This window comes from Crotalus tigris, unplaced genomic scaffold (assembly GCF_016545835.1).
Source record: "Crotalus tigris isolate CLP2741 ecotype Arizona unplaced genomic scaffold, ASM1654583v1 scf7180000017950.1190679, whole genome shotgun sequence".
NCBI classification, from domain to species: Eukaryota; Metazoa; Chordata; class Lepidosauria; order Squamata; family Viperidae; genus Crotalus; species Crotalus tigris.
In genome coordinates, this window is record NW_024096740.1 from 380,050 (window position 1) to 402,277 (window position 22,228).

General features: G+C 45.3%; 2 protein-coding genes across 3 annotated transcripts; both read right to left on the reverse strand.

The window, feature by feature from the left end:
- Positions 1–3,751: 3,751 nt before the first annotated feature.
- LOC120308800 (zinc finger protein 664-like) lies at positions 3,752–12,025 on the reverse strand. Of its 2 annotated transcripts, none has more exons than XM_039345307.1 (3): positions 11,673–12,025; positions 9,097–9,347; positions 3,752–6,693 (listed from the first exon to the last, which is right to left on the reverse strand). In XM_039345307.1, exon 3 carries the CDS (start codon positions 6,633–6,635, stop codon positions 5,292–5,294), a length of 1,344 nt encoding a protein of 447 aa, XP_039201241.1. In that variant the 5' UTR covers positions 6,636–6,693; positions 9,097–9,347; positions 11,673–12,025; the 3' UTR covers positions 3,752–5,291. The 2 variants fall into 2 exon arrangements, with proteins under 2 accessions (XP_039201241.1, XP_039201240.1); XM_039345306.1 differs by having other exon boundaries at positions 9,097–9,412.
- Positions 12,026–15,383: 3,358 nt separating this feature from the next.
- LOC120308822 (zinc finger protein OZF-like) lies at positions 15,384–20,608 on the reverse strand. The gene is made up of 2 exons (XM_039345348.1): positions 20,474–20,608; positions 15,384–17,589 (listed from the first exon to the last, which is right to left on the reverse strand). Exon 2 carries the CDS (start codon positions 17,497–17,499, stop codon positions 16,258–16,260), a length of 1,242 nt encoding a protein of 413 aa, XP_039201282.1. The 5' UTR covers positions 17,500–17,589; positions 20,474–20,608; the 3' UTR covers positions 15,384–16,257.
- Between the last annotated feature and the right edge of the window lie 1,620 nt (positions 20,609–22,228).

A 22,228-nucleotide genomic window follows, 5' to 3' on the forward strand; every position in this document is an offset into this window, starting at 1 on the left:
TCTGTGAATATAGTCCCTAAAGTATTGTTCAAAACAATCAAGAGGACTGTTTTCAGAGCATGGACTGAGTCTAGATGGCGGTCAAATTGTGCCATGCTATGCAGTCAAAGTCCTGCTGCTTTTTGATTAGGAACAAAGAGCCGCCATTTTGGATCTTTTCATCCTCCCTCACTGGACACTTCTGACTTCCAGGGTTGGATTCAAAGGTGTAGATTTTGGGTGAACTTTAGGAAAAATGTCCAGGGGATTTGGATGGACCCCCGCTGTTAAGGGTGGGCCATTGGTGGCTCCCTACACGTGCCTCACACACTCGTGATTCAATGCACCACACCTTACAGCACATTCAGAAAATATTCAGACCCCCCCCCTTCACTTTTGTCAATTTTGTTATGCAGCAGCTTGATTCTACAGTTGTTGAATTTTTTTTTATTTTTTTATTAATTTTCTAATATTACATTTGCATATTTGAAAACCAATGTGGCAGCTGAGTACAATAATTCCATTACATTTAAATTTCATCAATACAAATCTCAAAATATTACAACTAATTCCCTTTCCCCTTAATATATACTGTCTCATATTCAACCCAACACAATTCTTATTCTATCAATCAAACAGAAAATAACTTTCTAGCATTCATCAATACTCTTGTTTATACATATCTTAATTAATTTAACATTTCATCTTTTAGAGAGTCAATGACCTAATAAATTTTTCTTAATTTTAATTTTCCATGAATATGCTAAATTTAATGTTTGATCCTTTTCATTTCTAAATTTTAAATGAAATTCTTTTTTTTCCTCATTAATCTACACTCAGTACCCCATAATAACAAAATGAAAAACGAATTTTAGAAATGTCTGTAATTTTTTTAAAAGAAAAAAACTGAAATATCACATTGGCAAATGTATTCAGAGCCTTTGCTCAGTACTTTGTGGAAGCACCTTTGGCATTACAGCCTCTGAGTCTTTCGGGGTGTGATGTGACAAGCTTTGCATACCTGGATTGCAGGATGGGATGACTTGAAGCTGCTAACTGATAGAGTTAGAATCATTGTCATTCCCCTGGATTGGGAGATTTTCTGCCACTCTTCCTTCCAAATGCTCTCAATCTTAGTTAGCTTGGATGGCTGCAGCGGAACAAAACTGACGAAAGCAAAGGGGGTCTTAATCCCTTCTGAATATGCCAGGGTCCAGGTATGCATCTTTGAGGAGTGTGCATCTTTATGAAAATCATCCAGGGAGGAGAAATATAAGAATTCAAATACACGCTCAAGACCAGAACTTGTTCCAGGTCAGAGAGGCTGGCAGTGTTTTTACTTACTTGCAACAAGCAGCTGAAGAACAGGAGACGAACCATTATGACACTGATAATTAACCCAGATTCAGACTTTTATGATTTGCCATCTAATGAGACCCAGAAAGTGTGATTTTTCCGCTGTAGTACCTGCCCTGTGGAAGACCCTTTCTTGGGGGACCCTGCAGGAGCCCCACCCTTCTAGCCTTCTGGAAAGTGTAGAGGACTGTTTTTCCCCCAGGTCTTCGGACAGAGCAAAGGTGGGCCTGGAGGATTTGGAGATTGGGTACTTTGAGTGCGTGAGTCTGTGTGTGTCAGGCACCCATTCTGTTGGTTTTGGTTCTATTGTCATGCATCCCCGCCTCACGTGTTTTACAGGAGGGGTGGAGAAATGGATGGATAAATGTTTTCTGAACAAGGCAAATCAATTACTTTGTGACTGAGGTGGATGGGGTCTAAATTTTATGATAAATAAATAGTGTTGAGGTGGTCCTCGACTTACAACCATAATGGAGGCTACCATTATGGATCCGGGTCAAAAAGTAACTTTTGTGACTGGGGGGGGGTCTGTTGTAACTTCAAATGGTCACAGGCTGATGGCTGCCTGTCCTGAATTTCTATGGCTGTGTGTGTCTCTCTCCAGCTGTGCCCGAGCTCTTGGCTGAAATGGGGGGCCGATCCAAGCTCAGCCGTTTTCCCTTGAGCTGTGAAGAGAAGAGGGCAGAGACCCCCACAGGAGGGACCAGGAATAATGAAACCCCCTTTGTGGGCAGAAGGAGGTGAATGCTCACAAATGCACACGGGGGAGTGGAGGAATTAGCAGCGTGAAACCTGGCAGAACTGGCTCTTTTTTTCCAGTATCCGTTGACCTTCCGTGTAGCCCAGGACTGGATCTTCTTCCCAAAGAGCCTTAAATCCATAAAGGGAAAGAGCCTCCATAAGACCTGAGAAGCATCAGGGAACCAGGCGCCTCTGGAGAACCAGGTGTCTGGATCAAGGTGCTCACGGGGCCCCGCCCTGTGCTTGGAGGGGGAGGGAAGATGCCAGAAGGCCCCTGAAGTAGCCAATAGGAGTCGGGCAGATCAGCAACTATGTCATAAAGGATGTTTCTATGGGATCAAGAGGGAAAAGACCACTTCCAAAGCAAAACAGCTAGGAAAACCTAGATGCTATTTCATGGAGACAGAGGAGAAGAGAATTAACCAAAGTTAATTAAGGGCGAAGGAGGAATTAAGGTAGGTCTCTGTTAGCGTGGTTAATAAACCCCACAAAACATCACATTACATTTAGACTATTTGAAGTGGCATCTCTATGGAAAATGGAGTAATTGGTTCCAGACTTATAGAAATAGGGAAGAAAAACAATGTTATATGGCATATGAATAATAAATATCACAATAGAATAACAAAAATATCCATAAAAGAATTTAAATGTATGGTTAAAACCACAACAGTACATACAGGAGCCTTAATTGCACACACACTAACCTGACAATAATTGAATTTTGGGTCACATGAAAGGCAACCTGGTATGGATTTATAATTCACACTAAACTGAATATCACACAATTCAAAGTTACACTTCTCATGACCTACATTATATTGTTCAGCAATCTGTGTTCCAATTAATCCCGAGTGTGCAATTTTATCATTCTCTTTTGAATTACCATCAGATGCATCTTCATTCTATAGCGTATCTCATTTTTTACAAACTTACCTCTGGATCGTTGTTCTCCCTATTGATGAACAAGGAAGAAAAATAGCTAAGGATATAAATAATCACACATTCCATTTACTCTACCCCCCCATAACAATTAAACATTACAAAACAATAGTAATAAAATTGAAAATTATTAAACATTATCTGTAGTAACCCCTTGTATCCAAAAATGAAAACAAAACTGATGTGATAACATCTTTGGTTAAATCACCAAGACTTGATTTCACCTCCTCCTTGGAGCCCCTCGTGTTTTCTTTCTTGCCCAGGTAAAAATTCCCGCAAGAGAAACCGGAGCGATGTAGGAACTTTGGGACTCTCTTTCAGGGAGACAAACCACACGGGTGTTCAGAGGGTGGGAAATCTGGGGTGATCAGTGAGGAAAAGGGCACTCCAGGGATATTAAAAACATGATGCAGGACAGTGCAAATCCTTTTCTTAAGGCTTTCAATGCCTTCAAACGTTTCAAACAGTGGTTCTCAATCTGTGGGTCAGGACCCCATTTGGGGTCAAACGACCATTTCACGGGGGTTGCCAAACAACGCAGTCCACCATTTTTTCCCCCTTTTCCTTAGCTGTGCTACTCCCTTTTATTATTGGCTTTTGAAAGCCAATAGAATAGACTCTCTTGAATAGAGTCTAATTCTATTGGCTTTCAAAAGCCAATAGGAATTGTCCAGGCGGTCTCTGCCCTGCTGAGCCCGCCAAAAGTCCCATTCTGCAAACGGTGCTGCACCAGTTGAGTAGTCCTCGACTTACGACCGGTTGAGTAGTCTTCGACTTACGACCGGTTGGGGGGTCACGGCATTAAAAAGGTTGAGAACCACTGGTTTAAAACAATACCACTCCAGAAGACTGTGGACTTCCTGTGGAAACAAAACTTCCAAGAAACCTTAAAAAGTTTTACTTTGCAATCCTAAAGGAGGTGACGACCCAGACCTCTTGGGGGGGGGGGTGTCTCTTCCACTGTGAAGATCGAGGGTGGATAAGGGAGCAAAAACTAGCCTGAGTATTAAGTGGCATCTGCAGGATATTTCCCCCCTCTAAATCAGATGATTTTTTAAATAACATCCAGGCCAGGGAACCTTTTTCTGACTTTACCACAATTATGAATGGCTGTCTGTTTTTTGAAAAGATTTCAGGATAAAATGTTTTCTCTTCTGCAAAACGTTTCCGGGACTCCTTTCTGTGGGGGCTCACAAATGTATGAAAATAATTGTCTCATTTCAAATAGACGGATTTTCCGCATACAAAGCTCTGGTGTGGTTTGTCACCTGGAAAGAGTGTCCAGTAGTCCGAGCACCTGGAGGGTTTCTCTTCAGGGCATTTTTACCTGCAGACCCAGGTAGACACTCCAGGAAAATATTTCTCACACACCAAATGCACAATTTCCTTTTTTGTGGATTCTTTGGGGGCCCCCGAGGTCTCAGCGAAGTCAGTATTTTGCAATATTCCAAGCATTTATACAATGACCCCCTTTTGCTAATCCTCCAGGGTTTAGCCAGGTTTCATTACAGGCAATCCTTGACTTATGACGTCACTGAACTATTCAAAATTGTGACAAGTGTCGACCGCCCATAAAGCAATTCTGGCCACTGTAACATTTTGCCCCTGTTCCCATGGTTGTGAGAATAAATTATGGGCACTTGGCAACTGGCTCCCTTTTATGACCAGTTCCATGATCTTGCAGCCACAAGATCACAACGTGCAACATTTTTGTCAGTTTTCTGCAGAAAATGCAAACTTGAAAGAATACATTGACTTAAGATTGCAGTGACTTGTTTAATGACCACACAAATGTCGTAAAATCATATCCAATCATATGGGTGCCTCGACGGATGACTGTATAAAGTTACAACCACAAATCTGTTCCCATTTCCACCATAAGTTGAGGACTAGCAGCACTCTGCAAAACTTAATCTACCTTTCCTAATACTCTTTCCGACACAAGAGAAGTCTTTTCTCTTGTGTCATCGTTCTGGTAAGTTACTAGTCCTGCACTTTTGTCAGCCAAACCTCCTTGCACTCCCAACACTTAATGCCCTTTTGCTTTATTATCTACTCCCTGATTGTATGCAAGGTTATGTGACTAGAAAAACATTTTCCCCACAGCAAACAATTGTACGATTTCCCCTCTGTGACTGTGTGAAGTTCATGATGAACGGTAAGGTGTGAGTTTAAAAAAAAATGTTTCCCGCATTGTTCACGACTGAGGAGATTTATCTCTGCTATGGACTTCCTGATGCCTTTTAAGCTTCGATTTACAATGGAGAGTTTTTCTAACACTCTGCACACTTGTGAGGCCTCTCTCCTGTGTGAGTTCTGGTGTGCGTGCAAAGTGCTGAAGGTTGGGCAAAATATTTCCCGCATTCCAGACATTTATATGGTTTTTCTCCCGTGTGGATTCGCTGATGCTTCAAGAGAGTAAATTTCCGGGAAAAGCATTTATCGCACTCCGAGCATTTATGGGGCTTCTCTCCTGTGTGGATTCGGCTGTGGCTTCTGAGGGTAGATGACCGAGCAAATGCTCTCCCACAGTCTAAACATTTGTAGCTTTTCTCCCCCGTGTGAATTTTTATATGGATTTTAAGGGCTGATGCGGTGCTATAAAATCTTCCACATTCGTTGCATTGATATGGCTTCTCCCCTCTGTGGGTTTTATGATGGCTCCAAAGGTTCCCCTGGTGTCCAAAACATTTCCCACATTCTAGGCATCTGTACGGCTTCTCTCCTGTGTGGACCCTCTGATGGCTTCCAAGGTTTTGTTTTTGGGAAAAGCATCTACCGCACTCCATACATCTGTATGGCTTCTCCCCTGTGTGTATTCTCTCATGAATATGAAGCTCTCTTTGTGTAAGAAAATCTTTCCCACATTCCCCACAATTATAGGGTTTCTCCCTTTTGTGCTCCTTCTGGTGCCTCCGAAACGGAGAATGAAACATAAATCGTCTCTCACATTCTGGGCATTCAAAGGGTCTCTCTCCAGTGTGAACTCGCTGATGTCGGACCAGGTTTGATTTCGTGGAAAAACATTTTCCGCATTCGAGGCACTTTTCGTTTTTCTCCCCTCTGTGTGTTTTCTCATGAGTCCGAAGACCTGAACTCTGGGTGAAACATTTCCCACACTCAAAGCATTTGTAAGGTTTTATTCCTGCATGAATTTTCTCATGGCGCCAAAGATATGAATTCCAAGAAAAGCTCTTCCCACATTCCCAACATTTGTAAGGTTTCTCCCCTGTGTGAATTCTCTCGTGGATTCTGAGGGTGGCTTTGTCACGGAAAAATTTACCACATTTCAGACACTGATCAGGTTTCTCTCCAGTGTGGATTTTCTGATGTCTAAGAAGGTCTGACTTTTGACCAAAGCATAAATCACATTCCTCACATTTATGGGGTTTTAATCTGGCGGGGCTTTTGGGATCTTTGGGATCTTTTCCAGAGAAGGATTTCTCATCCTCCAAACCTTGACTGGATCCGCTTCCCACATGGACCTTCCTGTGGGTCAAAAGGAGGGATCTGCGAGCAAAGGACATCCCACACTCTGAGCATTCATGGATTCTTTTGTGGTTTTCCGGAGTGCTGCTTGTGTCTGACGGGGGATCCGAGAGTTTCCCAGGCTCCATCCTGTATTTCTGTTGATTGTTAGCTTGCAGATAAATCTTTGGAAACAATATTTTATTTCTGTTAAAAAAAATAGAAATGAAGAATAATATTTCCTTTTGAGAAAGGTAGACAATCACAGGCTACTCATCGTGAAAAGGACCATGGAGGTCTTCCAGTCTGACCCTCTTCAGTACACCCCAGAGAAAATCTCCATTGATTTTGTCCCCCCACATCTCTCAGATGCAACCCCTTCCTGCTGTTCATTGTCTCTACCCTTCCCTCCTCCTTGGTTCTTGTCCTACGACAAAGTGAAACAGAAGCTCTGAAGCTAGAGGTAGTCCTCAATTTATGAATACAATTGGGGCTGCAATCTTGGTTGTTCAGTGAAGCGGCAGTCAAGTGAGAGGCCACGTGGCCACTTCACTCCCCAAACGTAATCCCACAGTCCTGGTTGGGATCATAAAGTGATCCTGAGCGTTGTTAAGTGGAGGGAGGGAGGCCAGCCAATCACTGTGAGGGTTTCTAAGGGCTGGGGATGGCCTGGAGATGAGGCATATGCCACCCATGAATTGGGGGGCTATTGAAGTGGGATTCAAAGGTGCAGCCATTCCTGGAAGCCTGACCCCCCCAGGCTTGGGCATGCAAAGAAGACCTGATTGACAACAATGCTGGAGCTGGGCCTTAAATGGAAGCCTGGGGCCTTCAGCAGGTTCAGCCAGCTCCAGGCCTGGACTTCAGCCCAGCACTACCCCGTCACTGAGAAACGGGGGCTTAATCCCCAGACTGGAGGCCTCGGCAACCTTGGGCCATTCTCCAAGCCGCATGTTTCATACTGTTGCTAAACAACGTGTCCCAAAACATCTCCAAGCTTCTCCAGGACCCCCTCAAGTCACACGTGGCCTGTGCCAGGACTCACAGGGCCTCTACTGCTCACTTCAGACAACCCTTATCTGGAACTTCAACCCTTATCTGGAACTTTGTCTACTTGTGAAATAGCTTAACAACCACAAAAATGAATGCAGGATTGCAGTCGTTGAGTAAAGTGGTCATAGGATATCTCACTTAATGAAAGCTTCTCTCAGAGGCTGAGATTCTGGACTGAATTGTGGTCATAATAAGAGGAGTACCTAGAGGGAATCCCCCAAAATTAAGGCATTGCATAAGGAAAAGAAGAGGCACCATGGACCAGTACTGTGGACAGAGGTTATTCCGTGGCCCAGTGGGGTACGGTTTTGTGTGCTTCCTGCATCCCGCAGACAGGGCTTTGCTTGTTTGTGCGGCCCAGTTTCTGGCATCCTGTGGCCTCTGCCAGCCAACAGACTGGGGGCTGGGAAACCCTGGGGTAAGCGATCCATTTCTTATTCCCTTTTCTTTCTTTTTCTGATTTTTTTACATCATGATGTCTTGATCCTCATTTCTTTGCGACCCATTTTATAGATTTTATAAGATACTACAAAAAGGGGGGAAATGGATGCGGAAAATTATAGACCAATGAGCCTGACATCAATACATGGAAAGATCCTGGAAAAAATAATCAAGCAAGGAATCTGTGAACATTTAGAATCCAGCAAAGCTCTTAGCAGAAGCCAACATGGGTCTTCCAAAAGCAGATCGCGCCAGACAAAACTTACTGTATTCTTTGACAAAGTGACTAAAATAGTGAACAGCGTAACTCTGAAGGCATATTTATTTATTTATTTATTTATTTATGAGACTTATATACCGCTTTAAGTGCAAGCACCATATATATATATATATATATATATATATATATATATATATATATATATATATATATATATAGGTCTTGGGTTGTTCGGGTTTTCTCCCACGTAAAATTGGAAGTGTCTTGGCGACGTTTCGACGAAGGTCATCTTCAGGCTAGCTTTTTAATCATTTGACTCTTCGTCGAAACGTTGCCACACTTCCAATTTTACGCGGGACCCGAACAACCAAAGACCTATATACAAATACCCGCGACAGGGTTCATATTTTTAATTTTCTCAAACACACACACACACATATATATATATATATATATATGCCCCCAACAATCTGGGTCCTCATTTTACCTACCCCGGAAGGATGGAAGGCTGAGTCAACCTTGAGCCGGTGAGATTTGAACCGCTGACCTGCTGAACACAGTCAGCTAAAGTGGCCTGCAGTACTGCACTCTAACTGCTGCGCCACCTCGGCTCATCAATATTATACCTTGACTTCAGTAAGGCGTGTGACCAAGTAGGCCAGAAACCACTTCTTCATAAGATAAAAAAATGCTGGATAGACAGCATCACTAGATGGATTCAGAACTCGCTGACCAAGAGCACTCAACATGTGGTCTTTAACAGAACTACGTTATGCCTTCATCCAGCATCTTGGGACAAAACTCAATTTTTCTACCTTGCTGTTTTCTCAAATAAACAATTTAAAAATAAATGATTACTCTCCAAACCAAGAGTTAATTGACATTTGTTTACTCACCGTTATCACTGCAGCTAAGAGGCCTCTAGGTCACCTATTACACCCTCTGACTCAAGGCCAGGAATGACCCTCACTGCTGATCAGTTTGATTTCGCCTTAATCAATTGGCCCTTTGTGCAGGAAGCTGCTTCTCCAACTGGACCACGATTTCCACATTCTCTAGAATGGAGTCCTGGCCAAAGATTTGTGGGTCTCGATCCAAGAACGTTCTTTCTCCTCTGCGGAGCTAACGTCCACATCCTCACTGGTGTCTTGCAAAGAGAAAGGAAAAGGGCTCAGATGCCGACAGTAATGCTGAACATAATCTATAAATGACCTGGAGTTGGGAAGAGAAAATAGGATTATTTGTTATTGATACAAAATGATGGGGATAGAATCCTGATTCAAGATCTCGATGGGCCAAAATGGAAGAAACAGCAAGATGAAGTCCAACAGGGACCGATGCAGAGTTGTGAGTAGGAAAACTCAAAGGAAGATAAGAGAGAGAGATCAGATGGGGCAGAGCAGTTTCCCCGCTCTTTTGGGAGGCTTGAAGGCTATAAACATTCCAGGTAGGCGTTTTGAGAAATATTTACAATTGTGAAAGGCAGCCTTTTAGCCATCAGCTTCTTTTATTATCTACTCACAAGAACAGCCCCAAAACTCGAAGACAGATGAGAGAGATCACATGGGGCAGAGCATGTGGGAAAAGGGCTGGTCTTTCTTCCAGACAGGTGTTTCAAAAATATGTACAATTAGGAAAAGCAGCCTTTTTGCCATCGGTTTGTTTTTTCTTAACCTGCTTACAAGACCAGCCTTAAAACCTCCTTTGTAAAACATCCACCAAGAAGGGGATGCGACATCATAGCGCAGTGATGGCAAACCTTTTAGAGACCGAGTGCCCAAACTGCAACCCAAAACCCACTTATGCATTGTCGGGTGCCGGGTGGGTAAGGCCCATTGGGTGGACGTGGCCCATTGGCTGGGCGTGGCTGCGGTGGTAACGGCAGACTGGGTGGGACTAAAAAGTTTAATCAATCAATTCCAACTTTGCAAGATCTTTTTTTTTCCCACGAGAAGTTGAAATTGACTGATTGAACCTTTTTTTTTTTTCACACGGCGGCGGAGACCTAAAGCAAAAAGGTTTTATAAAACCCAGCTGAAGGCCTAGGACTGGGGCAACGATGTGCATGCCCACGGAGAGGGCTCTGAGTGCTGCCTCTGGCACCCGTGCCATAGGTTCACCACTACTGTCAAAGCATCTTCTGAGAAAAACTATGTGAGGAATAAAATTTTAGAATATAAATGAAGTTAAGTGACATGTAGGCTGTAAGATTTCTACACGTAGGCTGTAAGATTTCTACATGTTAAGTTATAGGATTTCCACACTAAGCTGTAGGATTTTCTGGTTCGTGGTAAAGTACATATAAGGGAATAGGAGAAGCAAAATAGTAAGGGGCAGAGATAATGTATTTTGTTTAGGCAATCCTGATAAGATTGTAACCTCTAAAGCTCAGCCAATGAAGCCACAGAGGAAGGCTTCATCCTGATAGAGCAGTGGTTCTCAACCTGTGGGTCGGGACCCCATTTGGGGTCGAACGACCATTTCATAGGGGTCGCCAAACGAGGCTGTCCGCCATTTTTTTCCCCTTTTCTTTGGCCACACCCCTGGCACCCAGTGATGTGTAAGTGGTTGGGGGTCACCACAACATGGGGAATTGTATTATGGGGTCGCGGCATTAGAAAGGTTGAGAACCACTGTGATAGAGTGTATAAAATGTGTGTTTTTACTGTAACAAGGTGTGGCTCAAATATTTATTTGGAGTCCACCATGCTTTGCAAACCGTTGTATCCAATAAATCTCTATTTAATTTCAACTTGCTGTTTGGTGTTATTCAGCGAGCAAGAATTTCTGCCAACAGCTAGGAAAATACAAAGTTTAGAAATTCTACCCACGTTTTAAAAACTGAAGCAAAATAAAGAATAGCATAACAACAAAGGATTTTGTTTTTCGCCTTTTAGACAGAGAACAAAGAAAGAGGCATAAGGCAACATGAGCTCAATGCAACTAATTTAAACTTCTTTTTCTTTCCCCCGAAACCCTCCCCTCCCCGTTGCAATGAGGTCAGTTTGCGTTAAGATCCCATTGCGAATCTCTATACATGTTTTAAAGCTCCGTTTACTCCATTTTTTCGACCACAATTGAGGGATATGCATGTTCAGAGACCTCCTGCTCGGATCCACCACAGAGAGACCTTCTGGAGCAATGTTTCTCAACCTTGACAATTTTAAGGCACGTGGACTTCAACTCCCAGAATTCCACAGCCAGCATTGCTGGCTGTGGAATTCTGGGAGTTGAAGTCCACGTGCCTTAAAATTGTCAAGGTTGAGAAACACTGTAATCTGGAGCAATTTCCACAAAGCTCCTTCCCGGATCCACCCGGAGAGCCTCGGAGGGGGCAGATCCAGCCCGGGGAGAGAGGGATCCCCCTTTGCCCCCCCAGAGGGAAGGGAGGGATCCGCTCCCTGCAGGCGACGCCAGAGCCGAATCTCCCCAAGGAAAACCCGGCAAGCCGAAGAGGCGGATCCGCAGCTACCTTTCTCCTGGCGGGGGGGGAAGCTCTCCTGGCGGGAGGGGCGCCCCAAAGGCCGGAGGGGGAGCAGCCAGACCTCCCCGAAGTAAGACCCAGAAGCCTCTGCCGAGGGATCCGGCGCCGATCCTCCCAGGGCGAAGCGAGACACACGGAGAGAAGCGGCGATCCAGCGAGTTGGGCGGGGAGACGCGGGGGCGGGGCTTCTGCCCTCCTCTCGAGCTTCGCTTCCGCTTGGTAGCCCCGCCTCTTGTCAGCCTCTTCTCCTTCCCCCCCCTCCCAGCCAGGATCACGTGCTCCGAAACTTCCTCTGCTCCTCCGATGGGCGCCGGTGTCGAGGTTTCCTCTGCCCATGGGAAGAGCGTCCCTCTCTGCTCGCTGGAAGCGCGGCAGCTCTTCCTACTCCAGCGTGCTGGCTTGTGTCAGGCTAGGTAGATGCCAAAATAAGAGATGCCTTTTTTAGGGCTTTTTTTTTTTTTTAGGATCTCCTTATAATGTGCCGGTAACGAGATGCAAGTTGCAGTGACTTTTTTGGGTACCTGCTACGAGACTTTTTGAAACTCAAATACTTTGGCCACCTAATGAGCAGGAAGGACTCCCTGGAGAAGGGCCTAATGCTGGAAAAGATTGAGGGCAAGAGAAGAAGGGGACGACAGAGAATGAGGTGGCTGGATGGAGTCCCTGAAGCAGTAGGTGTGAACTTAAATGGACTCCAGAAGATGGTAGAGGACAGGAAGACCTGGAGGAACGTTGTCCATGGGGTCGCGATGGGTCGGGCACGACTTCGCAATTAACAACAACAACAACGAGACTTTATTATTGATCTTTCCTCCCAACTGGATGGTTCCTATTTAATTGAAGGCTCCGAGTTTTTAATTCAGATACCTTCACCTCTTACTGTGATCTGTAACAGCCGCTGGTGCAGGGGCTGCATGATGACTCTCGTCCTGGGAATTTAAATTGGGTGGGTGGGTGGTCTCTTAAGACCATGAGCATGGCGGAGGAGGGATGGAGGAGGTTCCTGCAGTCTCAGACTTTTGGGGTTGCCCATCTCCCAATCCCCAGAGCTCCCGGGACAGGAAAGAGGAGAGTTTGGGGGAGCAGCCCAGATCTGGTGATTGTTCTCATAGGGGCAATGCAGGCATTGCAGCTCAGCAGCTGAGAGGGGAAAACAGGCCTGGAAAGGCTGCTAAGCCTGATTGCAGAGTAAAAGTAATTTTATATTTTTTTTACTTTTATTATTTATAATCCGCCTGCATTTGATTCTCGAATTACTCAAAGCAATGAATGTATCCAACATACTTTCCTTCCCCTATATTCCTCACAACCACCCTGTGGGGTGGGCCATGTAAGAAACACCCTCAGCCAAGAATTTGACAACAGTCTTTAGGTGAAAGAGCAAGCTGTTTATTGAAAAATACTTTCTTGCAAGAGCGGGTGGCTAGCAAGTAGGCACACCCGAAAATCGGTTTCTGCAGCATTTATTCCCGAAGCACAAAGCCTTCCCTTACAATCCCGTGTGACAAAGACCACAAGGTTCATAGCCTTTCCGGAATACCTAGTTCCCTTGTACATTTCCCTTGTTTACTCTCCACCCCATGCCCAATTCCCCTTTTCCATGTATTGCCTTCACCTGGCAAGACATGCAATTTTACTTAACCCCCAGTTCCCGTTTTCTAAAGATTCCTGCTGAAAGGAGTGGTTGCTTCCTATATTTGCAAGCTCCTGTGGTTCATATCGCCAGCTAGCCTGTTTCTATCTGTAGACTTAGGTCCAAGACTGCAGACATTTCCTGTCCTCTTAACCTTAATTTTTTTTTTTTGGTATTTTGGATTGACAGGGATAGGCAAGAACAATATTATATTGACCAAAGTCACACTTCTTGTGACTTACAGTGTATGTCCTAAGTAAGATGTGGTCCCTTTAATCACAAGTGTGTCAGGCACGTGTAGATACGATCTTTCATTGAGGCCCTTAAGAGCAGGGGTCCATCCAAATAATCAAGATATTTAACCTAAAGTTCCTCCAAAATCCACCTTTTTCAATTCAACCCTAGAAATCAGAAGTGTCCAGCGAGGGAGGATGGAATCACAAAAGTCAAGATGGAGACTGTTTTAAAGGGCACCATACACACAGCTAAAAAGTTTTTCAAAAACACCCACACACAAACAATAACATGCCCTGAAAACAGTTCTCTTGGTTATTTTGAACAATGGTTTTATTAAGGATTATATTCACAGATCCAACAAAAAAACAACACCAGTATGTATGTGGGTGAATATGCTGTATGTGTGTGAAACCACGAAAAAGACAATGTGGAAAAAGGGGACGCCAATCAAGCGAAGAAAGATAGGTAACCCTTGAGGTACTACAGGCGATTTAACGAATGTTCGAAGTTACAACATATACCCCAAAAGCTAAATCCGAATCCATTTCAAAGTTACAAACTCTGCACAGTCATTCACCCGTACAACTGACCGCAAAGATGCTGCAGCACTCACCTATTACCCTGCCATCTTGTTCAGCCAGGTCTTCTGAGCAAGGCACTGGGCATGCCTGGCCAACATGCTGGGTTCCCCAATTCCCCCGTCACCATTCGCTTACTTACCTTTTGACGAGCTCAGGAAGTCAGGGCAGAGAAGGCTGCTCCCTTGCTGGGCCCCGTGGCCCAATCAAGAAGAACAAATCCAGTCACTTCTGCTTCCGTTGGAAACCTTTCCTCTCCAGCCAGCATTAACCGGTGGGATTTCTTCTTGGCGCTGCCAGCTCTACCTTTATGCGAGTGCCAGGGGTAGGCCACCTTGGCTCTTTTATGACTCGTGGACTTCAACTCCCAGAATTCCTGAGCCAGCCATGCTGAGGGGAAAGGGAGAGGTTTCCATGCTGAGCCATGCTGGCTCAGGAACTCTGGGAGTTGAAGTCCACGAGTCATAAAAGACCCGAGGTTGCCTACCCCTGCCCTAGCAGCCATGCTGGCTGGGGAATTCTGGGAGTTGAAGTCCACAAGTCATAAAATGTGAGGGAAGGGAGAGGACCAGTTGTAAATGATTTTTTTCAGCGCCGTTTTAATTTCAAATGGAGACTAAGCAAATGGCTGTCATTTGAGGACCACCTGTATTATGCTCAATGCCAGGGGTGGGCAACCTTGGCTCTTTTACGACTCAACTCCCAGAATTCCTGAGCCAGCCTGGCTCAGCTTGGAAACCTCTCCCTTTCCCCTCAGCGTGGCTGGCTCAGGAATTCTGGGAGTTGAAGTCCACGAGTCATAGAAGAGCCAAGGTTGCCTACCCCTGTGCTAGTCTTACGCTGGTAGCGCTAAGAAATTGCGGCCATTTTGCTTCCGTCGCAAGCCTTTTCTCTCCAGTCAGCATTAACCGCCATCATTTCTTCTTAGTTCGGCCAGCGTTAAGGTGAGCTGCTAACGCTGGCTGAGCTAAAAAGAAATTGCACCGATTAATGCTGGCTGGAGAGGAAAGGCTTGCAAAGGAAGCAAAAGTGACAGGATTTCTTCAGGAAGGGACCCAGGGCAGAAAACATCCTGCAGCCAAGAGGGCTCCACATACATTTGCATTACTCAGGTAACCCTGAGAACACAGGTAAACCTCCAAATGGCCCCAATGACTCTCTAAAACAGAGGTCTTCAAACTTGGCCCTTTTACGACTTCTGGACTTCAACTCCCAGAATTTCTCAGATAGCCAGGCTGGCTGACTGAGGAATTCTGGGAGTTGAAGTCCACAAGTCATAAAAGGGCCAAGTTTGAAGACCCCCTGCTCTAAAAGAAGGCAAATGACCAGCTGTCTGCAAGGAATATCAGTCCATCCAACCTCCACCATTCGGTGAGAACTGAAGAAGCTTCCTGGATGGGAAGCGAAACAAATTCAAAGAAAAACAAGAAAGTCCAGTTGACTCCTGAAAAAGCACCTTTGGTTCAACATTAACACTATCACTGATGATATCTTTGTTCTACCCCTCCCCCCATTTTCTCCTCTCTGAATCTTCAGTTCTCCTCACTGACCAACAAACGGTTAGTAAGAATTAACAAAAATGCCTGGGTGCCTTGATTTAGGACTGTAAGCAATGTATGACTGGAAATCCATTCCAAGTTGTGGCCATAACTTTAGGACTACCTGTATTCTGCAAAACATTATACATACTCCCACACTATTATGACTCTTTTGTGTAATCACTCTGGCAAGTTACTAAAGCTGCTTTGTGAGGAAAACATTCTCACACCCCCAACACTTACGCCCTTTTGCCTCATTGTGTACTCTCTCCTAGTATTTGAGGTTGCTTCACTAGAAAAAAACACTTTCCCCACACCAAACAGTTGTAGGATTTCCCTTCTGGGACTCTTTGAAGGTCCTGGTGAATGGTAAGGTGTGACTTCTGGAAAAAAAAAGTTCCCTCATTGTTCACAACTGAAAGGGTAGAGATCTCTGCTATGGACATTCTGATGCATTTTTAGCTTTGATTTACAATGGAAAGTTTTTCTCACACTCTGCACACTTGTGAGGCCTCTCTCCTGTGTGAGTTCTGGTGTGCGTGCAAAGCACTGAAGGTTGGGCAAAACATTTTCCGCATTCCAGACATTTATGTTTTTTCTCCCCTGTGGATTTGCTGATGCTTCAAAAGAGTACATTTCCGGGAAAAGCATTTATCGCACTCCGAGCATTTATGGGGCTTCTCTCCTGTGTGGATTCGGCTGTGGCTTCTGAGGGTACCTGACCGAGCAAATGCTCTCCCACAGTCTAAACATTTGTAGTTTTTCTCCCCTGTGTGAACTTTCACGTGATGTCTGAGGGTTGATTTCATGCGAAAAAATGTTCCACACTCAAGGCACTGAAAGGGCTTCTCCCCCGTGTGAATTTGCTGATGTTTCCAAAGTACCTCCTTATAACCAAAAGATTTCCCACATTCTACGCATCTGTACGGCTTCTCTCCTGTGTGGACCCTCTGATGGCTTCCAAGGTGGCATTTTTGGGAAAAGCATTTCCCACACTCCCCACATTTGTATGGTTTCTCCCCTGTGTGGATTCTCTGATGAATCTGAAGATGGGTTGGTGTAATAAAACTTTTCCCACACTCCCCACATTTATAGGGTAGCTCTCCTTGGTGCCATTCCTGGTGTCTTTGAAGTTGAGAAGAATTTACAAATTGTTTCTCACATTCTGGGCATTCGTAGGGTCTGTCGATATTGTGAAGACTTTGATGTCGCACCAGGTTTGATTTCAAGGTAAAACATCTCCCACATTCGAGGCACATTTCCTTCCTCTCCCCTGTGTGTGTTTTCCAGTGATTCCGAAGAGTTGAACTCAGGGTGAAACCTTTTCCACACTCAAAGCATTTGTAAGGTTTTATTCCTGCATGGATCTTCTCGTGGACCCAAAGATCTGACTTCCGAGGAAAGCTCTTCCCACATTGCCAACACTTGTAAGGTTTCTCCCCTGTGTGACTTCTCTCGTGCTCTCTGAGATAGGCTTTTTTACTGAAAGATTTCCCACATTCCAGACACTGATAAGGTTTCTCTCCAGTGTGGATTTTCTGATGTGTCAGAAGGTGTGACCTTTGATCAAAGTATAAGTCACATTCCTCATATTTATGGAATTTTAGTCTGGGGGGGCTTCCGAGATCTTTGGCATCTTTTCCAGAGAAGAATTTCTCACCCTCCAAACCTTCACTGGATCCACTTCCCTCATGGACCTTCCTGTGGGTCAAAAGGAGGGACCGGCAAGCAAAAGATTTCCCACTCTCTGAGCATTCATGGGTTTTTTTGTGGCTTTTCAGAGTGCTGCTTGTGTCTGACGAGGGATCCAAGAGTTTCCCACGCTGCATGGTTTCAACTGGTTGCTGGCTTGTGCTGATTTTCTACTGCCTGTTGATAGTTGACTTCCAGGTCAATCTTTGGTCACAATCTTTTAACCACTGTGAGATGGGGGAAAAAAAGCATTTTGTTTTGAATAACAAAGAATCACAAAATCTTAGCCTTGGAAGGGATCGTGAAGGTCTTCCAGTTCCACCCTCTGCCCAGGGCAGGGGTCCACAATACACCCTAGATTAGGGGTAGGCCACCTTGGTTTTTTATGACTCGTGGACTTCAACTCCCAGAATTCCTGAGCCAGCATGGCTCAGCTTAGAAACCTCTCCCTTTCCCCTCAGCTTGGCTGGCTCAGGAATTCTGGGAGTTGAAGTCCACGCGTTATAAAAGAGCCAAGATGGCCTACACCTGCCCTAGGCTATATAAATAACACTTAGAATAGCCCTTAGACCAGGGGTAGGCAACCTTGGCTCTTTTATGACTCCTGGACTTCAACTCCCAGAATTCCTGAGCCAGCGTGGCTCAGCTTGGAAACCTCTCCCCTTCCTTTCAGCATGGCTGGCTCAGGAATTCTGGGAGTTGAAGTCCACCAGTCATAAAAGAGCCAAGGTGGCCTAGCCCTGCCCTAGATAAAATCTGCCCCCACATCTCTAAGAGGCAAACTCTTCTGTTGTTCACTGACTCTAACTTTCCTTCTTGGTTCTTGTCCTATGACAAGGAGAAAAAAAAAGCTTTGAAACTAGATAGTCCTTGACTGGAATTTTGGCTGTTTAGTGAAGCAGTTGTTAGGTGATGCGGTCATGTGACCGCTTTGCTCAACAACTGTAATCCCACACCTAGTTCCAGTCATTAAGTGACCTTGAGGGTTCTTAAGTGAAGGCCGGCACAGGCAAGAGCTGTGGGGGTGCCTCGGTGGTAGTGGTGCTCCTGGATATCTAGCACAAACCACCCAGGAGTTGGGGGGGTGCTGAAGTTGGATGCAAAGGTGCAGCCACCCCTGGAAGCCCCAGTTGGGCCCTATAATGTTGCAGTAAATTCGTTGCTAGCTGGAGAATTTTGGGAGTTGAAGTCCACACATCGTAAAAGTTGCCAAGGTTGAGAAACACTGTATTAAGTGGAGGCCTGGGGCCTTCCGCTATTTCAGCCAGCTGCTACTGACCCCAAGCCTGGACTTCAGCCCAGTGTCAATGCTGCAACAGAGAAATGCAGCCTTCATCTGTGAGAGGGGTCTCAAGAGCCCTAGTGGACAATCACTTAAATATGAGCCAGTTGTGTGCTGCAGCTGCCAAAAAAGCCAACACAGTGCTAAGCTGTATTAACAGAGGGATAGAATCAAGATCGCGTGAAGTGTTAATGTGACTTTACAATGCCTTGGTAAGGCCACACTTGGAATACTGCATCCAGTTTTGGTCACCACGATGTAAAAAAGATGTTGAGACCCTAGAACAGTGGTTCTCAACCTGTGGGTCGGGACCCCATTTGGGGTCAAACGACCATTTCACGGGGGTCGCCAAACAACGCAGTCCGCCATTTTTTTCCCTTTTCCCTAGCTGTCCTACTCCCTCTTATTGGTGGCCACACCCACTTGGGGGTCACCACAACATGGGGAACTGTTTTATGGGGTCACGGCATTAGAAAGGTTGAGAACTACTGCCCTAGAAAGAGTACAGAGAAGAGCAACAAAGATGATCAGGGGACTGGAGGCTAAAGCATATGAGGACCGGTTGCTGGAATTGGGTATGTCTACTTTAATGAAGAGAAGGATGAGGGGAGACATGATAGCAGTCTTCCAGTATCTCAGGGACTGCCCCAAAGAAGAGGGAGTCAAGCTATTCTCCAAAGCGCCTGAAAGCAGGACAAGAAGCAACAGATGGAAACTAAGCAAGGAGAGAAGCAACCTAGAACTAAGGAGAAACTTCCTGACAGTTAGAACAATTAACCAATGGAACAACCTGCCTCCAGAAGTGGTGAATGCTCCAACACTCCAGCAAAGCCTCCGCTTTTATACACAGGTTCTTAAAGGGACACAGACTCCTGCTGAGTCATTCCTATCATTGCATCATCCACCTTACCTTACCTTACCTTACATCATTACATAAGCTGTTTAGCTATTAAAGTGTTACCCGGACATAAATAAATGGATTTTTAGAGATTCTACCCGCTTTTGCCAAAGGAAAGCAAGTGAAAGCAAAGAATATTCACTTTTTCTCTCTTTTTTAGATTTAAGAACAAAGTGTTCCAATATCTCAGGGGCTGCCCCAAAGAAGAGGGAGTCAAGCTATTCTCCAAAGCACCTGAAGGCAGAACAAGAAGCAGCTGATGGAAACTGCTGAAGGAGAGAAGCAACCTAGAACTAAGGAGAAACTTCCTGACAGTGAGAACAATTAACCAATGGAACAACCTGCCTCCAGAAGCTGTGAATGCTCCAACACGGGAAGTTTTTAAGAAGAGACTGGACAGCCATTTGTCCGAGATGGTATAGGGTTTCCTGCCTGAGCAGGGGGTTGGACTCGGTGACCTCCAAGGTCCCTTCCAACATCATCATCATCATCATCATTATTATTTTTTCCGGGTTGGTAGAATATGAGCTCAGTTCAAGCCAGTTAACTTTTTTTTAAAGAATTCTCCCCAATTGAAAGAAGTCGAGCATTTCTTTCCATTGCACTATAATCTCTCCCCCCCCCAAAAAAAACCTTTTAAAAAGCCCCCTTTCCCTCCATTTAGCGCAGTGTTTCTCAACCTTGACAATTTTAAGGCATGTGGACTTCAATTCCCAGAATTCCACAGCCAGCGTTGCTGGCTGTGGAATTCTGGGAATTGAAGTCCACATGCCTTAAAATTGTCAAGGTTGAGAAACACTGAATTTTTAGCGAGTCTGCCTCTTGTTTCCAGAGACGCCCAGTCCAGTCCAGTGCCATCTATTCACCCGGGATCCTCGCATGTTCAGGGGACCCTCTTGGGAACCGGGGCCGAGGGGAGACTCAGAGCTACCTTTCTCCTTGCAAGGAAAAGCCCTCCTGGCTGGAGGGGACGGGAGGGGAAGCAGCCTCGCCAGTCGGAAGCGGGACCGATCAAACCTCTCCCGGCGCGTCCATCGCCGAGCCTGAGCGGAGAACAGCGCGTGCTCAGACGCAGCCGTGAGGCGGGGGCGGGGCTTTTGGGCCCCGCCTTCCCCAAGTAACCACGCCCCTTGCTGTCAGCAAGTATTTGTTTTTTTTTCCTGCCTGGGAACGTTGCCTCGCAGCAGGGAAAAGCTTGGATTCAGTGTTGGCCCCGCCCATTGGATCCCTTCCCCCCCCCCTCCCCCAACCTTCTAAACGGGATTTTCCTTTGGGTCGCTTTTCATTTTTCCTTTGCAGAGACCAGAGACCTTGGAAAGAGGTGGTTTTACAAGTTGGGGGTGCTATAGGCCAGGGGTAGGCAACCTTGGCTCTTTTATGACTGATGGACTTCAACTCCCAGAATTCCTGAGCCAGCCTGGCTCAGCTTGGAAACCTCTCCCTTTCCCCTCAGCATGGCTGGCTCAGGAATTCTGGGAGTTGAAGTCCACGAGTTACAAAAGAGCCAAGATGGCCTACACCTGCCCTAGGCTATATAAATAACACTTAGAATAGCCCTTAGACCAGGGGTAGGCAACCTTGGCTCTTTTATGACTCGTGGACTTCAACTCCCAGAATTCCTGAGCCAGCCTGGCTCAGCTTGGAAACCTCTCCCTTTCCCCTCAGCATGGCTGGCTCAGGAATTCTGGGAGTTGAAGTCCACCAGTCATAAAAAGAGCCAAGGTTGCTTACCCCTAGTATAGGGCAGGGGTCTTCAAACTTGGCCCTTTTATGACTTGTGGACTTCAACTCCCAGGATTCCTCAGCCAGGCGCAGGATTCCTCAGCCAGGCGCCCCCCAACCCCGCCCAGATGCCCCCGCCTCTCCCAAGCGTTTTTTTTTTTTTTACTAACCTGCATTTCAGCTGCATTCAGTTTCTCCATTGGCTTCTCCATTGGTGGGAGAGAAAGGGAGAGGGAAAGAGAAATAGAGGGAGAGAGAGATTAAATTAGTAACCTGGGTGTTAAGTGAATGTGGTTTCCCCACTAACTTTGCTTGTCAGAAGGTTGCAAAAGGCGATCACATGACTTTGGAACAATGTGACCATCATAAATATGAATCGGTTGCAAAGCATCCGAATGTAAATCACATGACCCTGGGGATGCTGCAACGGTCATAAGTGTGAAAAATGGTCATAAGTCACTTTTTTTCAGTGCCGTTGTAACTTTGAACGGTCACTAAGCAAACTGTTGTAAGTCAAGGACTACCTATACTGTATCATTTTCCATTTATTTATTATTTTTGGTCATCAAGTTTTTGACACGTTGCTAGGTGACTGGTGGTACTCGAATGTTGCCATATTCTAAAAGTGGTACAATCGGTGAAAAGGTTGAAAAGCCCTGTTGTAGTCTAGCCCCCTGCTCAAGCAGGAGTCTTGTGGAAAAATAAAGCCTTAAAAAAATAAAGGGCCTTTACGAAATTCCATGGGTGAAAGAGAGATCTTTATTTTTGCGCAAAAAGGTTCAGAAGTGATTTAACAATCAGCAAATTTCTGAACAAGGGGGAGGGTCTAAACTAAAGCTTTATAGGTTTCTTTTTCTCAGGAACAAAGGAAGCATAGATGGAATCTTACATTGTATATTGAATCTATTTTGTGTAACATTCAAATAGTTTCTCACACGTTAGGTCCATTTCTCATGGGAATATA